The following is a 20,387-nucleotide window of genomic DNA, read 5'->3' as shown; positions in this document are numbered from 1 at the left end:
CGGCAGATAACAGCTAAATCGCAACAGCAGACATCACTATCTACTGAAGCAGGCAAATGGGAATTTCGATATTTTGTTCGAAATAGAAATGCAAATCACAGAAACGGTTAGATGAATCATTCAGAGCCTGTATTAGATTCCTGAGTGCTCAAAATCATTCATGCCTTTTCCAAAGCCAATGACGTCATAAGAACAGCTAAGAAGGAATTTTAAAGACATAACCTTAATTCAATAAATTGGCAACCAATGTGGCGCAACTAAGTTCAAATGAGACGTTTGCTGGCGCTATAAGCCGCTTGTATTGTAATCCAAATTTCAGTTGGGCGGTGTTACCAGGCCCATGTCGTCCCCTATCTCTCTGCGTGTCCACTAACACGAATGACGTCACGCATGTGGGCGGAGCTATGGGCGGAGCCTAACGCACGCGGCAGTTCAAGCCGCCATATTTGAATTTATATTTTAATAGAATCTTGCCGATATTTTGGGTGAAGTCAATTTATATGGATAGCTTGGTGACAGTTTAGCTATACGAATAATAATTTATTATGGATGTGCGTATATTCAGCTTGGAATTGCAATTAAAGTTCCGCACCGCATAGATTCGAACTCGGGACCTTTGGAATACTGCGCGGGCACGCTAACCACTACACTACCGCGACCGCGCGGCGGTCGGCGGCAGGGAGGCTGCGGAGACATGGGGGGACATTTTACGCTTTTGTGAAAAAAGCAAAAGATTTAGCGAAAAACACGTAATAGATAACTTGCAGAAAATTGTCTGCTCTTTCAGATAAGATACTTAGGTTTGATATATCTTGTGCAGACTTCATTCTACAGTGCTTCGAAAATCGCTCATTTACATGGGGATTGAACGGGGCTTCGAGACTTGACTCCAAATGACGTCACGAGCAGACGTCACGAAAAGGTAGAATCGCCGGACGACCCTACCTGGTATATAGGGCCTTGGGTGTTACACGCTGTGGTGGTGTCGGAAATAAGAGAGGTGACTAGCGTGGAATTGCTGCAAATGTTTGTGTTCATGGTTCTGTGCAGTCTGTAGCTGTTCGTTTTTATTTCATATGGTTGCCCTCTAAAGCAATGTTTAGTACCTATAGGATTCAGCTCCACCGGTAACAGTAAATGTGTGGTTGATGTAATGCTTATCTTTAGGTACCTCAACCTACATAGTGTTAAGATAACTAAGGCACTATATTTCCTGGGCCCTGTTTCAGTGCATGACGTTACCTGAATCCACCAGGTATTGATGCTTGGTTTCCTCTAAACATAAACAGGATTGCCAATTCTTGCTTATGTTTCTGTAGGAACTGGGTTCAGCACCTATTGATAGCATGAGCCGACAGGTAGTGTCATGTGCTGAAGTAGGGCCCTGCTTAAAAATATTCTATAGTCCATCTAACCTTACAAAGAACGGATTTAAAGGGGAACTGCTGTTCATGCATGTGTCTTTTGTCTCAGTTATATCCAAGAAAATTTCTCTCATGGGTTTTACACAAATTATATCAGAACTATACATTTCCAGGAAGCAAAACACGTGGAAATTGAGTGTAGCACTTAAATTCCATTCTTTCTTAAGTTTGTTTGTTTCTTTGACTATAGCTTATGATCATAGTTTCAAGAGTTAAGGCTGTTGAAATATTAAGAATCAACTATCAAGATTCAAGAATGCCTCTGCTGCCAAAGTTTGCAAAGTCTAAGCCAGTCTGGTCTTTGCCCAGCAGCCTTGGTTTCAGCCTTTATGCTACACAGCACATGTTAAGTCTTTTTGAAGTCAATTTCAACTCCAACAAGGTTGAAACATGTGCTGTGTAGCATGAAGGCAGAAACCAAGACTGCTGAGACAACTGACTTTGCAAAGCTTGGCAGCAGAAGCAATGAGCAATGGCAGGATATTTATTAACACCAGTCCCTACCAACTGGACATGAAATCCAAAACAGCCTATATCTATCAAACAAAGCTCAAAAATAAGATAAAGCTGTTGCCTGTTGGACATATCTCTTTTTACTAGACTGCAAAGTACTTAGTGTGGCAGAGGAGTTCACAAGTCATTTCATCTGTAAGGAAAGGTTTGTTTCGACCCACACTTTAAAAGGCCTGTTGCCTAGGCCTCTTAGCATCCTCTAAACAAAGCTGTGATTTATAATCAAGCCAAGTGGTGATGCACCAGCAATAGTAGCTCAGCAGGTCACCCATATCCATAGGGCCAATGTAATTTGGGTCAAACATCATATCCAGCACGTCAAGTGCTCACAGAAGTTCTCATGCTGTTTTAAAAGGCCATTGGCCAAGGACTAAGCAGTGAAAAAGGATGTGTGCCTTGCCCGGTAATCGAGCCCAGATGGCTAAATCTCGAAGGTACACCGACACTGTACCTACCCCTTTACTAGGTGGCATCCCCAGTTGAAGGGCCGAATATAATGTTTGTGAATGAGTGCAATCAAAAGAAGCGTTTTCCTTCATTATTTGGAATGAAATTAGATGTTACTATTGCTACCACCACACACTTCCTCTTCTCATACTGGATTGATTGCTCTACAGTTGTACCTAGACTCAAACCATCACATATTTCATAACACCTATTTTAACCCTCGCCGGCGCAGGGGGAGGTTGATGCAACCCCCCTGAGGTTTTTCGCGAATAACTCGCGTAAAAAACGACCGATCGCGACGAAACTTTCATTAGGTACCCTCGCGTTGATCAATTTTACACCTGCCCTGAAAATTTCATAACCCCGACCCAAATGACCTTTGACCTGTGACCTGTTTTCCGAGACCATGTTTGGCCGGAATCGCGGTTCGGCGTATGGCGGCTCGCATTAGTCGCGCGTTTGCAGTCTTTTCGTGGTTTCAAGCGTTCAAATATGTGTTTTGATGTTGCTCCCATGCATTAGGGTGGATGTCAAGGTCACATGAAGGTCAGGTCAGGTCATTGACCTTTGATGAACTCTATCCACTTTTTCGACTTTCACCTGTTTCTAGGTTAGTTTTTGGAGCTAAATTCGAATTTAGCAACCATCTGAACATATACTAAGTAGTATTGGTGCCTTCGTAACATGTTACGAAGCTGTCAGAGGCGGTTTACACTTAACACGTAGGCGATTACCCGGCAGAACCCCTAGGTACTGGTTGACCTGACCTGACCCGACATGGCCTAAATGCATAAAGACATCATCTGTGATCAAAACTAGTATGACATTCGTGATCAGCACCCTGAGAAGCCCCGTAGCAGCCACACTTTATGATTTTCTAACAGGTCCCGATTTTCCCGATTTTTGGGGTACCTATTGACCTGACCTGGAAGGTCAACCGATGACCGAGGACCTTAAAATCGGGTATCATCGGCTTCCTCTCGTCACGGGCATTACGCTCGTGTTTTCCGCGAAGCTCTAGCTCGATCAGGGGTCAAACGCGAGCGGGATCGTACCCCCCCCCCCTTTTGCCGTCGAAGGACGCAAAATGGCCTGTGCCGCGAGGGTTAAAAATTAAATATACCCTTAAAAAAAGACCTGTACCTTCACTTTTCATTATTGAACTCTCAGCCTCCTCTGACACATCTCTCGTTTCCAGCATAGCGTCATGGCCGACTCTCCCATCCACGAATGGATTCAAGAATGGCAGAGCATCAAGCCGCTCGATGTCAAGTCGTACGCGGCCAACCTGATGGCCGACCATGAGACCACAGCGGCACTTCTGCGGGTGTTTGAGGACCCCAACCTCCATCACGTACGTAGTAACGCGCCTCGTGCACCCCTGAAAATAGAGTTGAAGCAATGACGTTGCTCATTATAGTATCTGTGGCTCAGTTAGGCTTTCCATGGCGAGAGCCAGGGCTCGAGCTGCTCCAACGCTGTTTTACGAATGCGAGACTTCCAATGGACTTGGCCTGCCGCTAGTGAGAGTAACTGATCATTTGAGGTGGGTAAGTGAACTGTGACGTGTCAAAGCGTTCGTCTACGTGGTCGATAATCCTTTGACGTTCAAATTTTTCCCGTCACTACGATAATGTTAGGGCCTTTCGGTAGGGGTTTTGGCCTGTACGTGTACTGCAAGACGTCCTGAATCAGGACGTCTTGAATCAGGACTCCTGATAGTATATTACATATGCTAGGCACAGTTCCTGACTTTGCCAATATACCGATTCAAAACGTTGTAGCCTCACTTACAACCATGAACACACCAGTGACTGGGTTTGCTGGCCTTGAATTCTTGTTCAACGTCGCCGTCGCTAGAAACCTGTGGACGACGGAATTCATAACATGTGATTTGGACCATTACTCGGCTGAAATTCTAATCTCTCGGCCGGCTGGCTTGCCAAGTGGTTCACCTGCCAACTCTGAGCGATTCGTTACGCTTCGCCAGCGTGCTCAAGCGGTCTCTCGTAGCATCGGCCATGGCTGGGGCTGTAACCGTTGACTGACCCCGTTGCCGGGGCAGAAATTTCAAGGTGACCCGTTGCTATATGATTGTTCGTGCGCAAATCACAATCTGATTCTTATTTCTAGTCTCTAAATATGTTTTTATGTTTTATGTAACTGAATGAAACTACTGAGCTTCCGGAATATTTGCATATCGTAGCTTCCTAGACATTTCACTTGTGATACCCATCAAGACGCAAAACCGCGGTTAAATTGCATGCATTATTAATTGTTATGTGGTGTTTATCGCCAAAGCCTTACGTCATTGCATTATGCAGTAATAATCCTCTGCAGTCTAATTCGGCTGCTATCAGCAGTTGTTGACGCTATTCCGTCCCCGGTCGTTTTATCGATCATACCGTAGTATGTGTTGAGTTTCAACTGTTTCATTCATCGGGCGTTGTGTATTGTAATGTCTATGGTATGTCGTGAATGCTGGGACGTCCCATGCATCACATGCTGATCGACAAATGATCGTTATAGATGTTGCATTTGGCACACTTCTTTCGGTGTGCTGCGCACAGATGTTCCCAACCATCTTACCGGCCTGAGTTTCTACCAACTGCACTGAAGTCGTTTGTTTGTTTCTCGCCGTTTGCAGCTACTGGACGACGTATGTGGCCAGCTGTTGACGTTTTACCGGTCCCGGGAGCCGAACCTAGTCCACTTCAGTCTACAGTGCCTGCCACCACTGATGCACGCCTACCTGAACGCAGTGGCCACGCGGAATCAGAAGGTACGCGTGTATATGGGTGCGGGGGGGGGGAACTGAGGTATGGTTGTGAAATAACGTTGGAGTAAAGAAGGCTTCGTTGACAGCGAAACTAAACATGTTTTTATGCAACGTTTTGTGAATGAAGGAATGATTTTCGCTGGTTGTTTCATTCTGTTACTATTTATTTTTGTTACCGAGGGGCGAGGTTAGGTATGTCACCTTTCGTTCTCTTCGTTTTTCATTCATATCTCGGTGGCAACTGGCGTGCTTTCACTTGTCGATGCGTCAGTCTCATCATGAACCACCGTCTTATTACGCTACCGGCTACACCATTGCATCGCAATTTTTATTGCCATCCTGGGTTTCGGCACCAACTGACCCCGAGAACCACGCCCACCGCTGCAGACGAGTAAGCCGACCGAGACGCTCCTGCTGGGGATGTACAACCTGGAGGTAGTCGACGAGCGGGGTCAGCCGCGCGTCGTCTCCTTCCGCATGCCCACGCTCATCAAGCAGTCCGTCTACCACATGGTGAGCGACTAGCGACAGTTGTAGCCGAGCTCCTTGGATAACGCAGTGGGCGTGCTGCAGCTTGATTTGAGTGTGATAATGGTGGCGATCTAGTATGTCTTATTGGTATTCGCTGTGCAATATGATGCGATCTTGTATTCAGATGTAAGCGATGATGCCGATATTCTGATTAATGACAACGAGCTGTAAATTTGAGAAATGGACTGCTGCTCGGTATGCATTAGGCCCTCAAAGGTATGCATCCTGTTGAATGTTAAGCCCATCGATAAACTGAACTCGCTGACTCGGGCTCGAGTTTGAGTGCCGTAATGGACACCGCTGTGTTACAGCCTCTCCATATGGCGCCCTCGAGTCTGACGGAACACTCGCTGTCCCGACTGGAGCTCGGAGACGCCTTCTCCGTCGAGTGGGGACCCCTGCCGCAGGTCAGTTCAGTGGAGAGTACGGGAGTCCTCTGGCTCGTAGGTCAGCGGAGTGGGGATCTCAGCCCTGGTCAGTGGAGAGTGGGGAGTGGGGACCCCTGCCACAGATCAGTGGAGTAGGGAGTGGGCCTCTGCCACAGCTCAGTCATGGAGTGGGAACCCTTGCTGCAGATCATTGGGTACCTGACTCAGTACCCTGTCGTGACGCACGGGCTAGACCCACCATTATCTTATCAATATATAAGCATGTCATGAGTTAATATAGCATTAGTAATAAGCGTGTCTTGTAATTGTAAAAGACTTCACTTGCCATCTGTGTTATTGTATGCCTTAGCAATCCGTCGCGGCATTTTTTCCGAGATGCATAAGTGTTTCCATTACATCGCGATGCAGTTATTCGTGCAAAGTAAGTTGAAAGTTGAAAGTCGGGATGCTTTGAAGTGAGCTATCATACCAGTCCATAGAACAGGCGTGTTCATCAATAGATTATTCCAGCTAAATCCATACCGTCAACAGTGCGATAATGTAACACTGCACGCGAGCCGCCGTTGCATCACGTATTACACCCCGTGAACCCGACGTCCCCTCCGACCGGTCGGAGGGTCGCGACCCTGGCCAGTGGCCCGTGACCTTTTAGTAGGTAGTGCCAGCGGATGATTACCTCCCCGTGACTTAGTACCCGTGGCGTTCCCCCAGGCTCAGCGAATACGGGCGTCCAACCGACAGCAGGTTCTGTCGGCGCTGATGACCGTCTACAACCGCTACCTGAGTCAGATGTCGGAGCCCGCTCTGCAGGCCGCCTGTCGGGCCATCATTAGGTCGGTTTGGCTTCCACGGATCAGAGGGGCATAGCTATTTTTGGGTTATTCATTTTGACACAGGCCAGGGGTCAGTGGGTCTGGAGGGGGGGGGGGCATATACGGATTTACATGTATTCGAGCTGGGACTAGGGATACTGGATGTCTAATTACTGCTGTAGGCGCTGGCTGTAAATTCTGCTTTTGAGTTTCCTTTTCTAAGTAGCTTACTGAGTCGCCCCAGGCATTTTAAGATTCAGCAGCTAAGGAATGTCTACGAGCTGGGTCGAGATGCTAGTCCAACCGTCCGGTCAGGCGTCGCCCTGTGCAGCACTGGCTAATCGGGGTCAAGGGGGCTGGGCGACGGGTATGCGGGGGGTTGCCGCCGGGTGCAGGGGCCGCCTGATTCCTTCAGCGCGGGGCTTAGCGCCACCGTATCCATGTCCGCGCGCGGGATCAGGTCCGGTCCCGCGCCGCATGGCTCTGCGGCGGCCGCGGCTCACGCGGCCCCGTACCCGGCGGCTTCGTCTTGCTGCTTTTGGCGTCCCGGCCCCCGTATAGTCCTGCAGTACTCCTGGCGGACCACCACCCTACGGGGGAGTGTGGCCGTCCCCCAGTTGGGCTCCGAGGTGGGTGGGAGGCTGCGGGACCGAAACAATTACACTTTCCATGGATTCTCACTTGGCACCCCCACGGACCACAGCCTCGGCTGAACCCCTTGCACCTAGTGCAGTCGGTGGAGCACGACCAAAAGTTCTTATATTCACATCCGACGAACGAAAACTCGCGTCGCTGTCTCCCTTTCAGAGACGAGAGGGCTGTGACAGATTTGGTAAGATTGCGAGGTGTGAAAAACTTAGAGACGGAGGCATCGAAGTAGAGTTTGTTGACGATAGAGAGGCGGAAAGGGCCCTGAAAGCTACTCACTTCACATACACAGTTAAGGATCAGCAGGGCAGGAAGGAAGTAAACCTTTCGGTCAGCGTTTCGCCGCATCGCACGAAAAATTCCAGCCGAGGGGTCATTTTTTGCGACGATCTGGAGGGCATGCAAAACGACGAGATCGCCGAAGGCCTGTCACAGTTTGGGGTCTCCGCCGCCCGCCGCATCTACACCAAGAGAAGTGGCGCTCTCGCACCCACGCACAGTATCATTTTGACTTTCAACTCGCTGGAACTGCCGAGGGAGGTGATGATAGGATATCTGTCCGTGAAAGTTCGACCATATGTCCCGAGTCCCATGCGTTGTTTTCAGTGTCTCCGATTCGGTCACACTCGAGACAGCTGTCGGAACAGACCAGCATGCGGGAGCTGTGCGGCAAATGACCATAGCAGTGCCGAATGTTCGTCGTCCGAGTTGAGATGCGTCAATTGTGACGACTCTCAGACTCCACATTCCTCGTTTGATGGGCGATGCCCGGCCCTCCAGAGAGAAAAAGAAATAATGTCCCTGAAGGTCACCGAAAGGCTGTCATTTCGTCAGGCCCGAGACCGCTTTGCTGCCCTCCATCCCAAGCGGTCTTATGCTAGTGTGGCCAACGGTTCTAGACAGCGCTGCCCCACTGAAACTGATACCAACAACAGCATCGGTCAGTTAATAGCGATTCTGAAGTCATTCGGCTTCTGCTTTGTCCCAGATGCCAACAGTCACAGCAACTCATCAGTTCAACAGGAGCCCCCTAAAGCGTTGTCGTGCTCCGCCACGCAGACGTCGCCAAGCAGGAGGCGAGGAGTCTCGTCCCCCTCCTGTGGGGGAGGAAGAGAGGATGAGACTGGGGCGGGGGTGGAGGCTTCAGCCGCCCCCGAGGATACGGCCACGCCGCGGGGTGGTGAGTGGACCCTCGCCCGGGGTCGTCGCCGGGGCCCGCCCCCACCGCCGCGCTCTGTCGAACGGACCCCGTTCACGTCTCCGGAGATCCGTCGACCCCCGCCCAGGGAGACTGCAGTCATGGCGGCTCTGCGCCGCGGTCGGGAGGAGCGGCTTGAGCAGGACGCCAGACTAGGGCGGAGGATGGCCCAGGCTCTTGAGGAGCGTCGAGCGTCCTCTGTCCGTGGAGGTCCTGGTGGGCCGGGGGCGGCCCCGTCACCTCTGATGGGACCTCCCCCTACCCCTCCACCCCCTCCTCCACCTCCGCCCCCTCCACCTCCTCCGCCCCCTCCACCTTCTCCCCCACCCCCGCTCCCACCGCCACCACCACCCCCTCCACCCCCTCCACTTCCTCCACTCCCTCCACCCCATTCACAGCGTCCTTCTGGTGCCCCTCCGGTGCCCGCCTCGGGCGAGGGGTCGGGACCCCGACCCCCGCCATGCACACCACCATCGGAGCCGAGACCGGCGGGGCCGCCGCCTGCCCCGGGCCGCCCCACGAAGCGCACACTTCCGTGGGAGTTATCTCCGTCAAACGATGGTAGCCCCCGCTCGCGGCTGAAGTTTCAACCGGGAGCTACGGGCCGGCCTAGGTCGGCCGATGGACGGCTCCGCGAGGGCCATCCAAAGGTAGCCTTTGGCGGTGGCCCGGGCCCCGGTGGCGAGGAGCATTTTTAAGTCCCCGCCTTTTTTTTAACTCAAGTCAAAGTCGCCAGTTTTAGACACCTTTCGCTTACCCCAAGCGCTCAAAACTACAGCAATAACACGTTTTATCCTGCAGTGGAACTGCAGAGGCTTGCGTTCTAGCACTCCAGAACTGCAAGCACTAATCCGCTCTCAGCGACCTTTGGTTGCTTGCATCCAAGAAACCAAACTCAGATCTGAGTCCAGGTTCCCCATGAAAGGATTTTCGGTTTTTCGCAGGGACCTTGCTACTGAAACCGTCGCGCACGGAGGTGTTCTGGTTCTGGTCCATAACGCCGTGCCTGCGAGATGTATTGATTTAAGCTCGCCCCTTCAGGCGGTAGCGGTCCGCATTCATCTAGGCCAGCGTGACATCACTGTGTGCTCACTTTACTGTCCCCCTGGCGCAGCTCTTCCTCTTCTGGAACTACGCCGGCTAATTGCCGAGCTCCCTCCACCTGTGATGCTTCTGGGTGATTTTAACTCTCACCACTCTGCATGGGGATGTGATTCTGTGTGTACACGCGGTCGACTTTTAGCGTCCTTGATAGACGAGGAGGGCCTTTGTGTTTTAAACACTGGTGCTGCTACCCATTTCACCATGCCGTCGGGACATTCATCAGTTCTAGATCTCAGCCTTGTCAGTCCACACCTTGTGCCGCTTTTTACGTGGCGAGTGGACGCGGACTCTTTTGGTAGTGACCATTTCCCCATATGGCTTGAACTGCGTGAGCGGCCCTCGGTTGGCTGCCGGCCACCGAGATGGAACCTGCGGAGGGCAGACTGGGAGAAATTTCAAACGTGCTTGGAGGATGCTCTCTCATCTGACCCTACAGATGATCTGTCAGTAACCGATTTCACCTCCTTACTCATTGAAGCAGCCAAGGCATCCATTCCTCGTACATCGGGGGCGCCTTCTCGCCGGCCGGTCCCATGGTGGTCCGATGCGTGTCGAGACGCCATCAGAGCGCGGAAACGAGCGCTGCGCGCTTTCAGGCATAACTGCACCACCGCAAACATGATCGCGTTTAGAAAAGCCAGAGCGTTCGCTAGGTGGACGGTCAAGAAAGCTAAACACGAATCCTGGGTGGAATACATCAGCCAGCTTAACAGATTCACGCCAATCTCCGAGGTTTGGTCCCGTATAAAACGTATATCAGGTCGTTTCTCCTCATCCCCTCTTCCTGTTCTGAGTGTGTTTGGCAGAAATGTGTCGAACCCAGCTGATGTAGCGTACGAAATAGGCCGTGCGTTACATGACCGCTGTGTCGGTGACTGTTCTGACCCCGACTTCGCCCGCCATCGTGCTCGGTGCGAATCGACTGGCGTCAATTTTAACACATCACAACATTTTAGCTACAATGATCCCTTTACTATGGAAGAGTTAAAGTCCGCTATAGGTGGCCTGAAGTGTGTCGCAGAAGGCCCTGATCTTGTACACAATGAGATGCTTCGGCGTCTCCCGTCACCGGGACTTGAAGCATTGCTCCATCTTTTCAATGCGCTCTGGGAAAGAGGGCTGTACCCCGAAACATGGCGGACGGCCATCATTATCCCGGTGCTGAAGGCTGGTAAAAGCGGGCTTGATCCGCTTCACTACCGCCCTATTGCGTTGACATCTGCCCTGGGCAAGCTGCTTGAGCGAGTTGTAAACGCGCGTCTCGTCTGGTTTCTGGAGGAACAAGGTGTTTTATCTAACTCGCAGTGCGGTTTCAGAAAGTATCGGAGCACAGTAGACCACATTTTAGCCCTTGATACCGAGGTTCGTTGCGCATTTAGGCGGAAGCGACACATTGGTGCATTGTTTTTCGACATTGAGGCTGCGTATGATACCACTTGGCGTTTCGGTATTTTACAAAAGCTTTTCAAGTACGGTATACGCGGTACAATGGGCCATTTCCTCGCCAGCTTTTTATCTAACCGGTCTTTCAGAGTCCGTGTCGGTGGCAACCTCTCAGAGCAGTTCCCCCAGGTCAACGGTGTCCCCCAAGGAGGAGTCCTAAGTGTTGTGCTGTTCGGGGTAATGATTAACGATATTGCCGATCACCTGCCCCCTTCCATTGGCCGTGCCCTTTTTGTGGATGACTTCTCTATCTGGGCCAGTGGTGCAACCACACGTATAGTAGAGAGACAGCTCCAGTTGGCAATTAAAAGATTAGAAAACTGGAGTGCTGTTAACGGACTACGATTCTCGACAGCCAAAACTGTAGGTGTCCACTTTTGCCGTTTTCGCCGTAATTGCCCTGACTTCTCTGTCAGGCTAAGGGGTGCAGTGATCCCTGTGAAGTCGGAGGTGAAGTTTCTTGGGATGGTAATAGACAGCCGTCTTACCTACCGCACTCACCTGAAAGAGCTCCGCGACCGATGTTTTCGAGCTATGAATGTTTTGAAATGTGTTGCGCGTACCTGCTATGGGGCGGATCGTAAGACACTGCTCTTGCTTTATCGTGCTCTTGTCCGTTCTAGACTAGACTACGGCTGTTTTATATACGATAACGCCACGGAGACCTCGAAACGTATTCTGGACTCTGTGCACCATACTGCTCTTCGTATTGCCACTGGTGCGTTCCGGACCACCCCAGTAGCCAGCCTCCTTGTAGAGGCCCACGAGCCACCTCTTGCCTTGCGTCGCCAGCTACTGGGCATGAGATATACCATAAAACTCCGCCAGTTGCCTTCCCACCCTGCCTATGATGCAGTTTTCTCACGTGCCAACCTGGCGCTTTTCAGAACCGGAGAAGGTGCACGTACTGTCCGCTACCCCCCTTTCTGCTCTCGTATGCAATCGCTGCTCTCGGAAGCTCAAATTAAACTTCGGGGGGTCATGCGTAAGGAGTGGCCATCTGTCCCACCGTGGAGACAAGTCCCGCCAAAGGTGGACCTTTCCCTCACCGATGTGAGAAAAGGCGACATCCCTCCAGCTGTTTTAAAGGCTCGTGCGCTGGAACATATTTCAAGGTACTCTGACTACATAGCCTGTTATACTGACGGCTCAAAGACTGATGACGGTGCCGGGTGTGCTTTCGTCTGCGGCGACGCTGTGCGGTGTTTTACCTTACCTAAACATGCATCCGTTTTTTCCTGCGAATTGGTCGCTATCCTCAAACTCCTGTGTTTTATCGAGATTAATCCCGCTCGGTCATATGTTATTCTTTCTGACTCATTGAGTGGTCTCCAGTCCTTGTCACAATTCTATCCTTCTGACCCCCTCGCACAGGAGATTCTTCTTCGTGTGACAGCCCTCGACCGAGAGGGTACGTCGGTGTCTTTTTGCTGGATCCCTAGCCACGTCGGTATTCACGGCAACGAACGGGCGGACCGAGCTGCGAACCATGCTGCGCAGTATCCGTGCTCCCGCCGATTCCCTCTACCCGCCAGGGACTTTGTACCGGCGGTGGGCTCTTTCCTCCTCGGAAAGTGGCAGGAGGCCTGGAGCCAATCCCACGGTAACAAACTTTTACGTATCAAGCCAGGTTTAGCTACCTGGTTGTCGGCCTCACGCAGATCGCGACGCGAGGAGGTGGTCCTCTGCCGGCTTCGTACCGGGCACACTTATGGCACCCATGGGTTCCTTATCGGCGTTGGCTCCAGGCCTATTTGTACCAGATGTGGTGACCGACTTTCGGTCCGACACGTCTTGGTCGAGTGCCCGAGACTGGACGCTGAGCGATTGCGGTTTTTTGGATTGCGTGGCCCCCAGCTCTCTTTGAGAACACTTCTCCGCGACGACTCCCCTTTTCTCGATTCCTTTCGCCTCTTTTCGTTCATCACGGCCTCCGGGCTTCAGGTGATTTTTAACCCCCGACTTTGAGGAAGATTGGTTAGATATGGGCGCCATATAGCCTCGTTGCTGGTGCGCCCTAAAACACCAAATCATCATCATAGTCCAACCGTCTGTGGGAGCGGCATGCCCGCCTGATCTTTCGCGACGATATTTCGCCTGACTGAATCTGAAATTGAAAAACTGTTCGCAGCCGACAGGATTCGAACCTGTGCGGGGAGACCCCATCAGATTTCGAGTCTGACGCCTTAACCACTCGGCCACGACTGCTACGGGTTCGTCGGTCGTCTAAAGTTGATCGGATGCCAGGTGGACCGCATTCATTTTTTTGTCATCCCCTGTCCCACGGAAAGTCTTGACTGAGTTCTGCTTGTTCCACAGAATATGTGGCCAGGGGTTCACGATGACGGCCCCTCCACTGGACCCGCGACTGACGGTTTCTTCAGACCTCCAGCTGGAGTTTCTGCATGCAATATACTTCATCATGTAAGTCTGACCATTCAGGGAATGGCAGCTGGCTAATTTTGGGACAGCGGTCGCTCATCGCTATTCATATTCTGGGAAACCAACAGGTCAATCTAAGTTTGCTTCTGCTGAGCGCTGGATCGAACTTCCCCTCGGTAAACATAGAGCGACAGCTAGCTAGTCCACTCAAGAGCTACGAACATAGTACGAGCTCGTACGAATAAGCTCGTATCGCTTCCGCGGTGTGTGTCCCTTCTTCCCGAGTCGTCACAGCCCGAAGCGCACGGTAAGTGTAAGGGCCCTGGCGTGGCAGACGAGTTTGTGCCCGCTGGCCGCCCCTCCCGGCTCGCCCTCGGCGTCGGTGGTCACCCGGCGTGGCCTATGCACGCGGTCGGGGCCGGCCACTATCCCGTGTTGTTCAGACCGCGGGTGTTAACTGTTGGGTGAGGAGCATGGTCTACTCACCGCAACGCTCGAACAAAAAAATCGCCAGAGTTTTCTAAAGTCGGTCTGGCCGACGTATCCCCACATTTTTAAAGTAGGTACGAACCTGGGTTTGCCCCAAGGGATTTTATGCGCGAGTTACGGTAGCTATTTGACCTGAGCGTGCATGCATGCTTTGTGCGGACTCGAGGACTGAATGTTGCAATGACGAACTATGCGTACGTAGATGTGTTGTTGCCAGATTGCATTAACGCCTGCAGTGTGTTTGTCAGCTGTGTCGAGGTTGTCGGCCGATCGCAACGATGTCTGTTCCTGTGTCTAGTGTGGCCAGTGCGTTTATGTGTCGGTTTAGTGAACTGTGGATGTTCAGGGTGTGGACTGGACTGTGGAAATGTGGATGCCTGGCTGTGAGCTGTGGAATGAGGATGTGGCTGCCGGCTGGTTACTGTAAGGATGTTTGCAGCCAAGTGCGAGACCTGGATGATCGTGTAGCCATTTCGTGTTTCTCTGGAAACTCTGTTAGCTTGTATCTGCGAACCGTGCAGTGTGCTATCTGTCGTGCTCTATGCATTTCTGTGTTGCTGTGTGATAACAGGCCACACCCTAAGAATTTGATTGTGTGTCCAGAATTGATTATAACACGGCCTATGCGTCTCTGCTTGTTGTCGAAGCAGAAGACCCATATGTGACGTCTATGCTGTGTGTGACGTCAGTCGTACTAGATGTGACGTCATAGTGGTGCATCTCGGCCTGCCGTGACGTCAGCCGGAGCTGCAGAGCTCCTCCCTGTGACGTCATGAGCTCGCGCATGCGCAGTGTAATGCCGCAGAGTCGGGCATGCTGCATTTGTGTGTCGCCTGCTGCTCAGCTAACAGCATGCCTCGCCCGCCCCGCCCCCGCCCCCGCCCCCGCCCCCGCCATGTCGGTCCTCCTTCCTTCCACGCCCCCAATTCTATCATCACGATACCTATTCTTCACCGCCGTACCCTCTGCCTCTTTCAATACCGTTTTCCTGAATCCGTCCGTGACCCTGGCTTTATCAACGCCTTTGAATTGGCTTCCCTGCATTCGGCTTTGCTTCCTGCTTTGCCTAATCCGATGTCCTTTCCGATGTCCAACCGTGGTCTTCCTTCGTTTCTTCGTCTACAACCATTGAATATCTTCTACCACCTCATGTAACCGCCATTTATTCACTACGCCAACCATTACCTAATAATCGCTCCCATTACCATATCCCTGATACCGTTACCTTTGTCTGCTTTCTCATCTCCTTCCCCTGCCATCGTGACATCCCACCTGCCCTCTGTCCCCTCTCTTTCCCTGCCATCTCGCTCCTCTGCCCCCTCCCTGTCGTTCCGCGTTGTCCGCCGGCCAGCACGCCGTCCCTGCACCTGGACCCAGGCGATCCCACCTACACCTGCTGCAGGTACGAGACGGTCACAGCGGCCGCCACGCAGGCGCTCGAGGCGGTCACCTTCCGGGGGCAGTACGATGTCAGCGCCAAGGTCACCGTGGCCGCCAACGCCATGAGGAACTCGCTCAACATATCGCCGGCAGGTGAGCAGGACGATCGTTAGGAGGGAGGAGGAAGATGGTTTGGAGGGGAGACTTGAGGGCTTCGAACGTGTGGGATTCGTGTATTTCTGTCATGTGATACAAATAATAGTGTGCTTTTAGGGACGGCGAAACGCAGGATTATTTCGAGGGAATGACCAAACATGCTGAAAAAGCTATGTGCTAGGCTCCGGTGTTTGTTTCGTAGCGTTCATTAGTGTGGCTAATTTTCCTCATCGTAATTTACATTGTTAACGGTTTCCGTTAACGCGAGAGACGTCCAGTCTTGTTCCGAACAGCTGCCCAAACGTCCCTCTCCTCCCTTTGTCAGGTCTAACGGACAGCCAGCTGAACCTGACCGAGCTGCCTTCTGTGACGTCACTGCCGACACTGACCAACCCCCTCTCCTTACCAGGTCTAACAGATAGCCAGCTGAACCTGACCGAGCTGCCTTCTGTGACGTCACTGCCGGCCGCAGTCAACAAGTTTATCATCACCAACGCCTCGTTCCGCACCAAAAAACTGCCAGGTGAGTTAAGCGATACTGGGAGAGGGTTGTTTGGTGGGGATTGCGGGAGGTCTGCGCTGTGGATGTTGTAAATTGTAATATTAAATATTTCTCCATCTTTTTGAACTTTTCTCAATAGAAATTTCTCACGATATTTCTCAATACGATTATGAGTATCCTTTATTGTTCTCCTTGCCTCAACCCCACCCACCCGTCCTCATCCTGTTCCTCTCTCGCCATCCCGTCCTCTCTGTTCCTCAGACGACATTGATCCTCCTCCGGAGGACACCACCGACTCGTCAGGACCGGCCAGTGTGGCCCACACGCCCTCACCTGCCGCCACGGCCACCAGCAAACTGCGAAAGGGTATCCGCAGCATCAAACGACGCATCCGGCGCAGTCGCGGCCGGCACGACCACGCGTCCGACCAGGATCCGGGAGTGGATCTGGATCCGAACAGGGATCCGGCACTGCTGGAGGGAAGCAGTAGTAGTGGGGAGGATCATCCAGAGGCGCGTGGATCCGTGTCGACGGATAGTTTCCACTGGATCCTGACGAGAGAGGAGGCAGAGCAGCGCGGCACGTGGCAAACAGAGCTGGGTGACTGGCGGCGGCTCGGTGTGTTCAAAGGCGGCTGGTGGGATGACCCGTGGACGGGCCGGTCGGCGTCCGAGCCTTCCTCGTCAGGAGTTCCGTACAGGAACTCCGCACGGCCGTCGGTGCATTTCTCCGACAGCACGCGCGGAGGAGCCTCCAGCAGCTGGAGGACAGCTTCCTCCACTTGGCTGTCGGAGGAATCCCCCGATGAACCTCCAGATGCTGATATAACAGCCAACCCCGCGAGTGACGCCTCAGTGAGACCTTCAGCGCCTCCCGCTCCCGACGAGTATGTAGTCGGAGACCTGGAGCCTCCCTCACCAGACGGAGGCGGGTGCAGTGCGGCAGAGGCCAGCCCGAGCGGCTCAGGAGACGGACGAACCTGCTCAGCTGGAGAGCAACCGTCACCAGCGGCCCTGTCACCGACCATGGTGGCGCTGGAGCTACCCAACTCGCCCCGCTCATCACAGACAACCTCGCTGTACAGCGCGTCAGATGGCGAGGCGTCCTCGGACGATACAGACAAGTTCCACACATCCTCACCCTGATCCTGTGTTCTTCTGTGATCCTGGCCTACCGAGGTGGGTGCCGCAGCCCGCAGAGTGAGGCGGAATCGAGGCGAGGGAAGCTTCAATTGTGACCATCGATTGTGTGTTTGTATGGTGCCTTGCACTTCTCTCTGATGCGTAGCTTTTCTCACGTAAAGTGAATTGAACCTAACTTCTGTGGACATTTTGGCTAAGTGCCTTGCGATGCCTTTTCGACCGTTTGTTGTTAGTTGTTGACCGCAATGGCCACTCGGGTGACCATTTCCCACTCTCCGTTTCAGACGACATTCCTATCCAGCCGGGCGCGGCGCACGACGGCGAGCCCCTGTCGGTAATCTCCGAACAGACCGAGGACGACCAGACGGCCGACGCGCCCGCCGCAAAGAGTCGCCTCAAGGAACGCAAACACCGGCCCGCCGAGCGTGAGCGCAGTGGACCCGACAAGCACGTGACGGCCATGCTGGCGGCGCTGCCGGGTCTCGTCAAAAAGCGCGGAGCTGAGGAGAAGAAACGACTGGACAGCGGCGGCGATCGGGCAGCTGATGGTGTTGTCAGTTCTGGTACCGGCGCCGGCAGCGGAGCGGCCGGAGCTGGCGGCGCCGGCGAGAAGAGCAAGAAGAAGGGCGACTCAAAACGCTCCGGCCGGCGCACAGGCTCCGGCGGGGGCAGCAGCGCGCCCAATGGCACTCCATCTAGCGCGCGCAACTCTCTGGCCCTGAACGGTGACGAAGAGTGGCCGCCGGGCCCTCCGCTGGCGCGTCTAGAGCCCGGGGAGCTGCGAGTGGTGAGCTCTGGCTCGGAGAGCGCCACGCCGCGCCGCGAACGTCGCGAGACGGACAGCTCGTCTGTGACCAGCACGGCCTCGGACGAGGCGGTGGGACACGGTCGATCGGAGCCCGCGGTCGTGTACTCTGTGAGGAGGGAGTCACTGGCGGTGACGGCCAACGCGCGCACCACTGATGTGTAGGAAGAGATGAGAGGCAGGGCAGGTGTGTAGGCCAGTGCTAGGTGGGTAGACTGGTAGCTAGCAGTCAGGTACCGAGTCTGAATGGGTCGTTAGTGAATTTGCGTAATCGGTGTGATTTGTTGATTTTTGGGGCGTGTGCTGGGCAGCGCTAACGTACACGGTCGGATGTGCCATCCGGGCAGCACCAGTGCCTCGGCTCGGTGGTCTAGGAGGAGGTTCACATTCCTGCCTTTGCGTGTGTCACTCGCGAGCGTCACGTTATGTGACGTCACTGTTACGTCAGCGTCACGTTACGCCCGCCGCGCAGGTTCGCGTCGCGTCACAAGCGTGCTGATACGTTGGGTGTTGTTGGCACCCAGGCTGATCGTTGACCGTATGGATCCCATACCCGAGCTATGCAGTGAGACACCCAGATAAGTCAGTGTTGGTTAGATGTGGTTAGTTGTTGCTCACCCGTCGGTATGCCCTTCAGTACGGCGCTATTCGACGCTGTGCCAGGGACGGGTGCCGTTGTGAGTTTGACTGGTGATATTAGGCCACGTTCTGTTATCGACGGAATTGTTTGCGGTGGTGCTCAGAAGTAGATAGCCAAAGATAGCGTGGGGTGCCGGGGGACGCGCGACAACACTGACAATAATCAATGGGACCTTAGTGCACCTGTACCACTGCTAGAACAAGTCCGAACGGTCACAGCTGGGGTCGCTAATCGTTTGCCTTCCGCTAGACCGCTGAACAAACTGTCAGTTCCGACCGTAACTCGACACTCCAACACAGGCGCCGTGAGGCGTCTGCCGTTTTCCGTTATTACCTTTACCTACCCGCTGTTGATATTCGTTGTTATCACGTGTGCATGCGAATCGCGTTATGCAGGGAATCACGTGTGAGTGCCTGCGCGTGTAAGCATATATCCTTCCAGTTGTGCAGTATGCAGTGCCGAACCGTTAATGGGTCACAGTCGCGAGGCAACCGGCGCTGGGGGAGCGCCCGTCCCGCGACTCGCGCCACCCGACCGTGCATTATCTACATCGGCGTTTTGCGTGTGTATCTCTGTGTACTCGTTGTGTCCCCAATCTTCCAGAGGCGGGTCGCGGCGGCTGGCCGCTGTCGCCCCCCACCGGCTGGAGACAGACTGACGCGTCCGGTCAGGGTTCAGGGGGCAGAGGGCGACCGTCCCAGAGAGGCGGTGATGCACTTTGGTCAGCGACATCAGCAATATGAGAGCAGCGAGCGGAGTTTGTCGATGATCGATCGTTTTCAGTTATATGATTATTCTGATTGGTTTGCGCTTGTTATGCACTGATTTGTGTGATAATTTGCCTATCTGCCCCGGCAGTATAAAGTGGTGATATGTCGACCATGCTTGGTACCTTTCCTTGATCACTATATTTTATTATTTGCCATATCTTTCCACTCTCTGTGAGCGGATTTAGCCATCATTTGTGTGATTTAGTTGCAGCGGGGTAATCAGGGGCCGGTGCCGGTCTGCCATTCTCGGCTTCTGGTCGCGGTAGCGCGGTGCGGCGGTCGCTTGGGTCGGGTCTTCAGCAGCAGCTGCAGTGCTCTCGTCGTGTAGCCGAGTTACACACATCGTGTTTAGCCTCCGGCGCGCGGCAGCCGGCTCAGAAATAATGCCTCCCAGCCGTGACTTCATCTATATGTTGCCAATGGGTGCCGATAATACACCCTACTGTATCCAGATGTGCGATGTTTGATTTGTTGACCCGATGGGTGATGGGTCTGAGATGAGATTCATCATTCAAGTGAAGCGTGAGCCACACGTAATGGCGGGCGAGGACGGACAAGCCTGGCCTTGGACTAGCAGGATACGGGAAGACATCGTCGGCCTTGACGTGATCAAATATCCTGAATCACGAAAGGGAAATCCAATCGTGACGTACTTCATGACGTAGTTGATGACGTAGCTCAGGTCGTGACGTCAAATGATTCACGAGCATCAAGATTGACTTCTTCTCTTGTCTATTTGTTTGAAAAGATTTAACAATGACGTCATAAGTCCAAAATCGCTGCATACAAAACACGCCTTTATCAACGTAGTTACCAAAATAAAGTGCATTTAT

At 53.1% G+C, this 20,387-nt stretch overlaps 1 protein-coding gene and 1 non-coding gene across 13 annotated transcripts; one reads left to right on the top strand and one right to left on the bottom strand.

Annotated features, from left to right (window-relative positions):
- The first annotated feature begins 958 nt into the window (after positions 1–958).
- LOC122369811 (hyccin-like) lies at positions 959–20,007 on the top strand. Of its 12 annotated transcripts, none has more exons than XM_043344858.1 (11): positions 959–1,000; positions 3,583–3,738; positions 5,032–5,166; positions 5,551–5,676; positions 6,006–6,101; positions 6,795–6,916; positions 13,608–13,712; positions 15,562–15,692; positions 16,105–16,218; positions 16,459–17,375; positions 17,624–20,007. In XM_043344858.1, the coding sequence occupies exons 2-10, from the start codon at positions 3,592–3,594 to the stop codon at positions 17,340–17,342; spliced, it is 1,860 nt and encodes a 619-aa protein (XP_043200793.1). In that variant the 5' UTR covers positions 959–1,000; positions 3,583–3,591; the 3' UTR covers positions 17,343–17,375; positions 17,624–20,007. The 12 variants fall into 12 exon arrangements, with proteins under 12 accessions (XP_043200793.1, XP_043200853.1, XP_043200828.1 ...); XM_043344838.1 differs by having other exon boundaries at positions 962–1,000; positions 15,511–15,692; XM_043344877.1 differs by having other exon boundaries at positions 1,000–1,026.
- Trnas-cga lies at positions 13,415–13,496 on the bottom strand. The gene has a single exon. It is a non-coding gene; the product is annotated as a tRNA-Ser (tRNA).
- Positions 20,008–20,387: the final 380 nt, after the last annotated feature.

The sequence above is a fragment of the Amphibalanus amphitrite genome, unplaced genomic scaffold, assembly GCF_019059575.1.
Source record: "Amphibalanus amphitrite isolate SeventyFive unplaced genomic scaffold, NRLGWU_Aamphi_draft 000034F_arrow, whole genome shotgun sequence".
NCBI classification, from domain to species: Eukaryota; Metazoa; Arthropoda; class Thecostraca; order Balanomorpha; family Balanidae; genus Amphibalanus; species Amphibalanus amphitrite.
The sequence above is the reverse complement of the archived record's forward strand: the minus strand, read 5'-3'. Positions and strand labels throughout refer to the sequence as shown.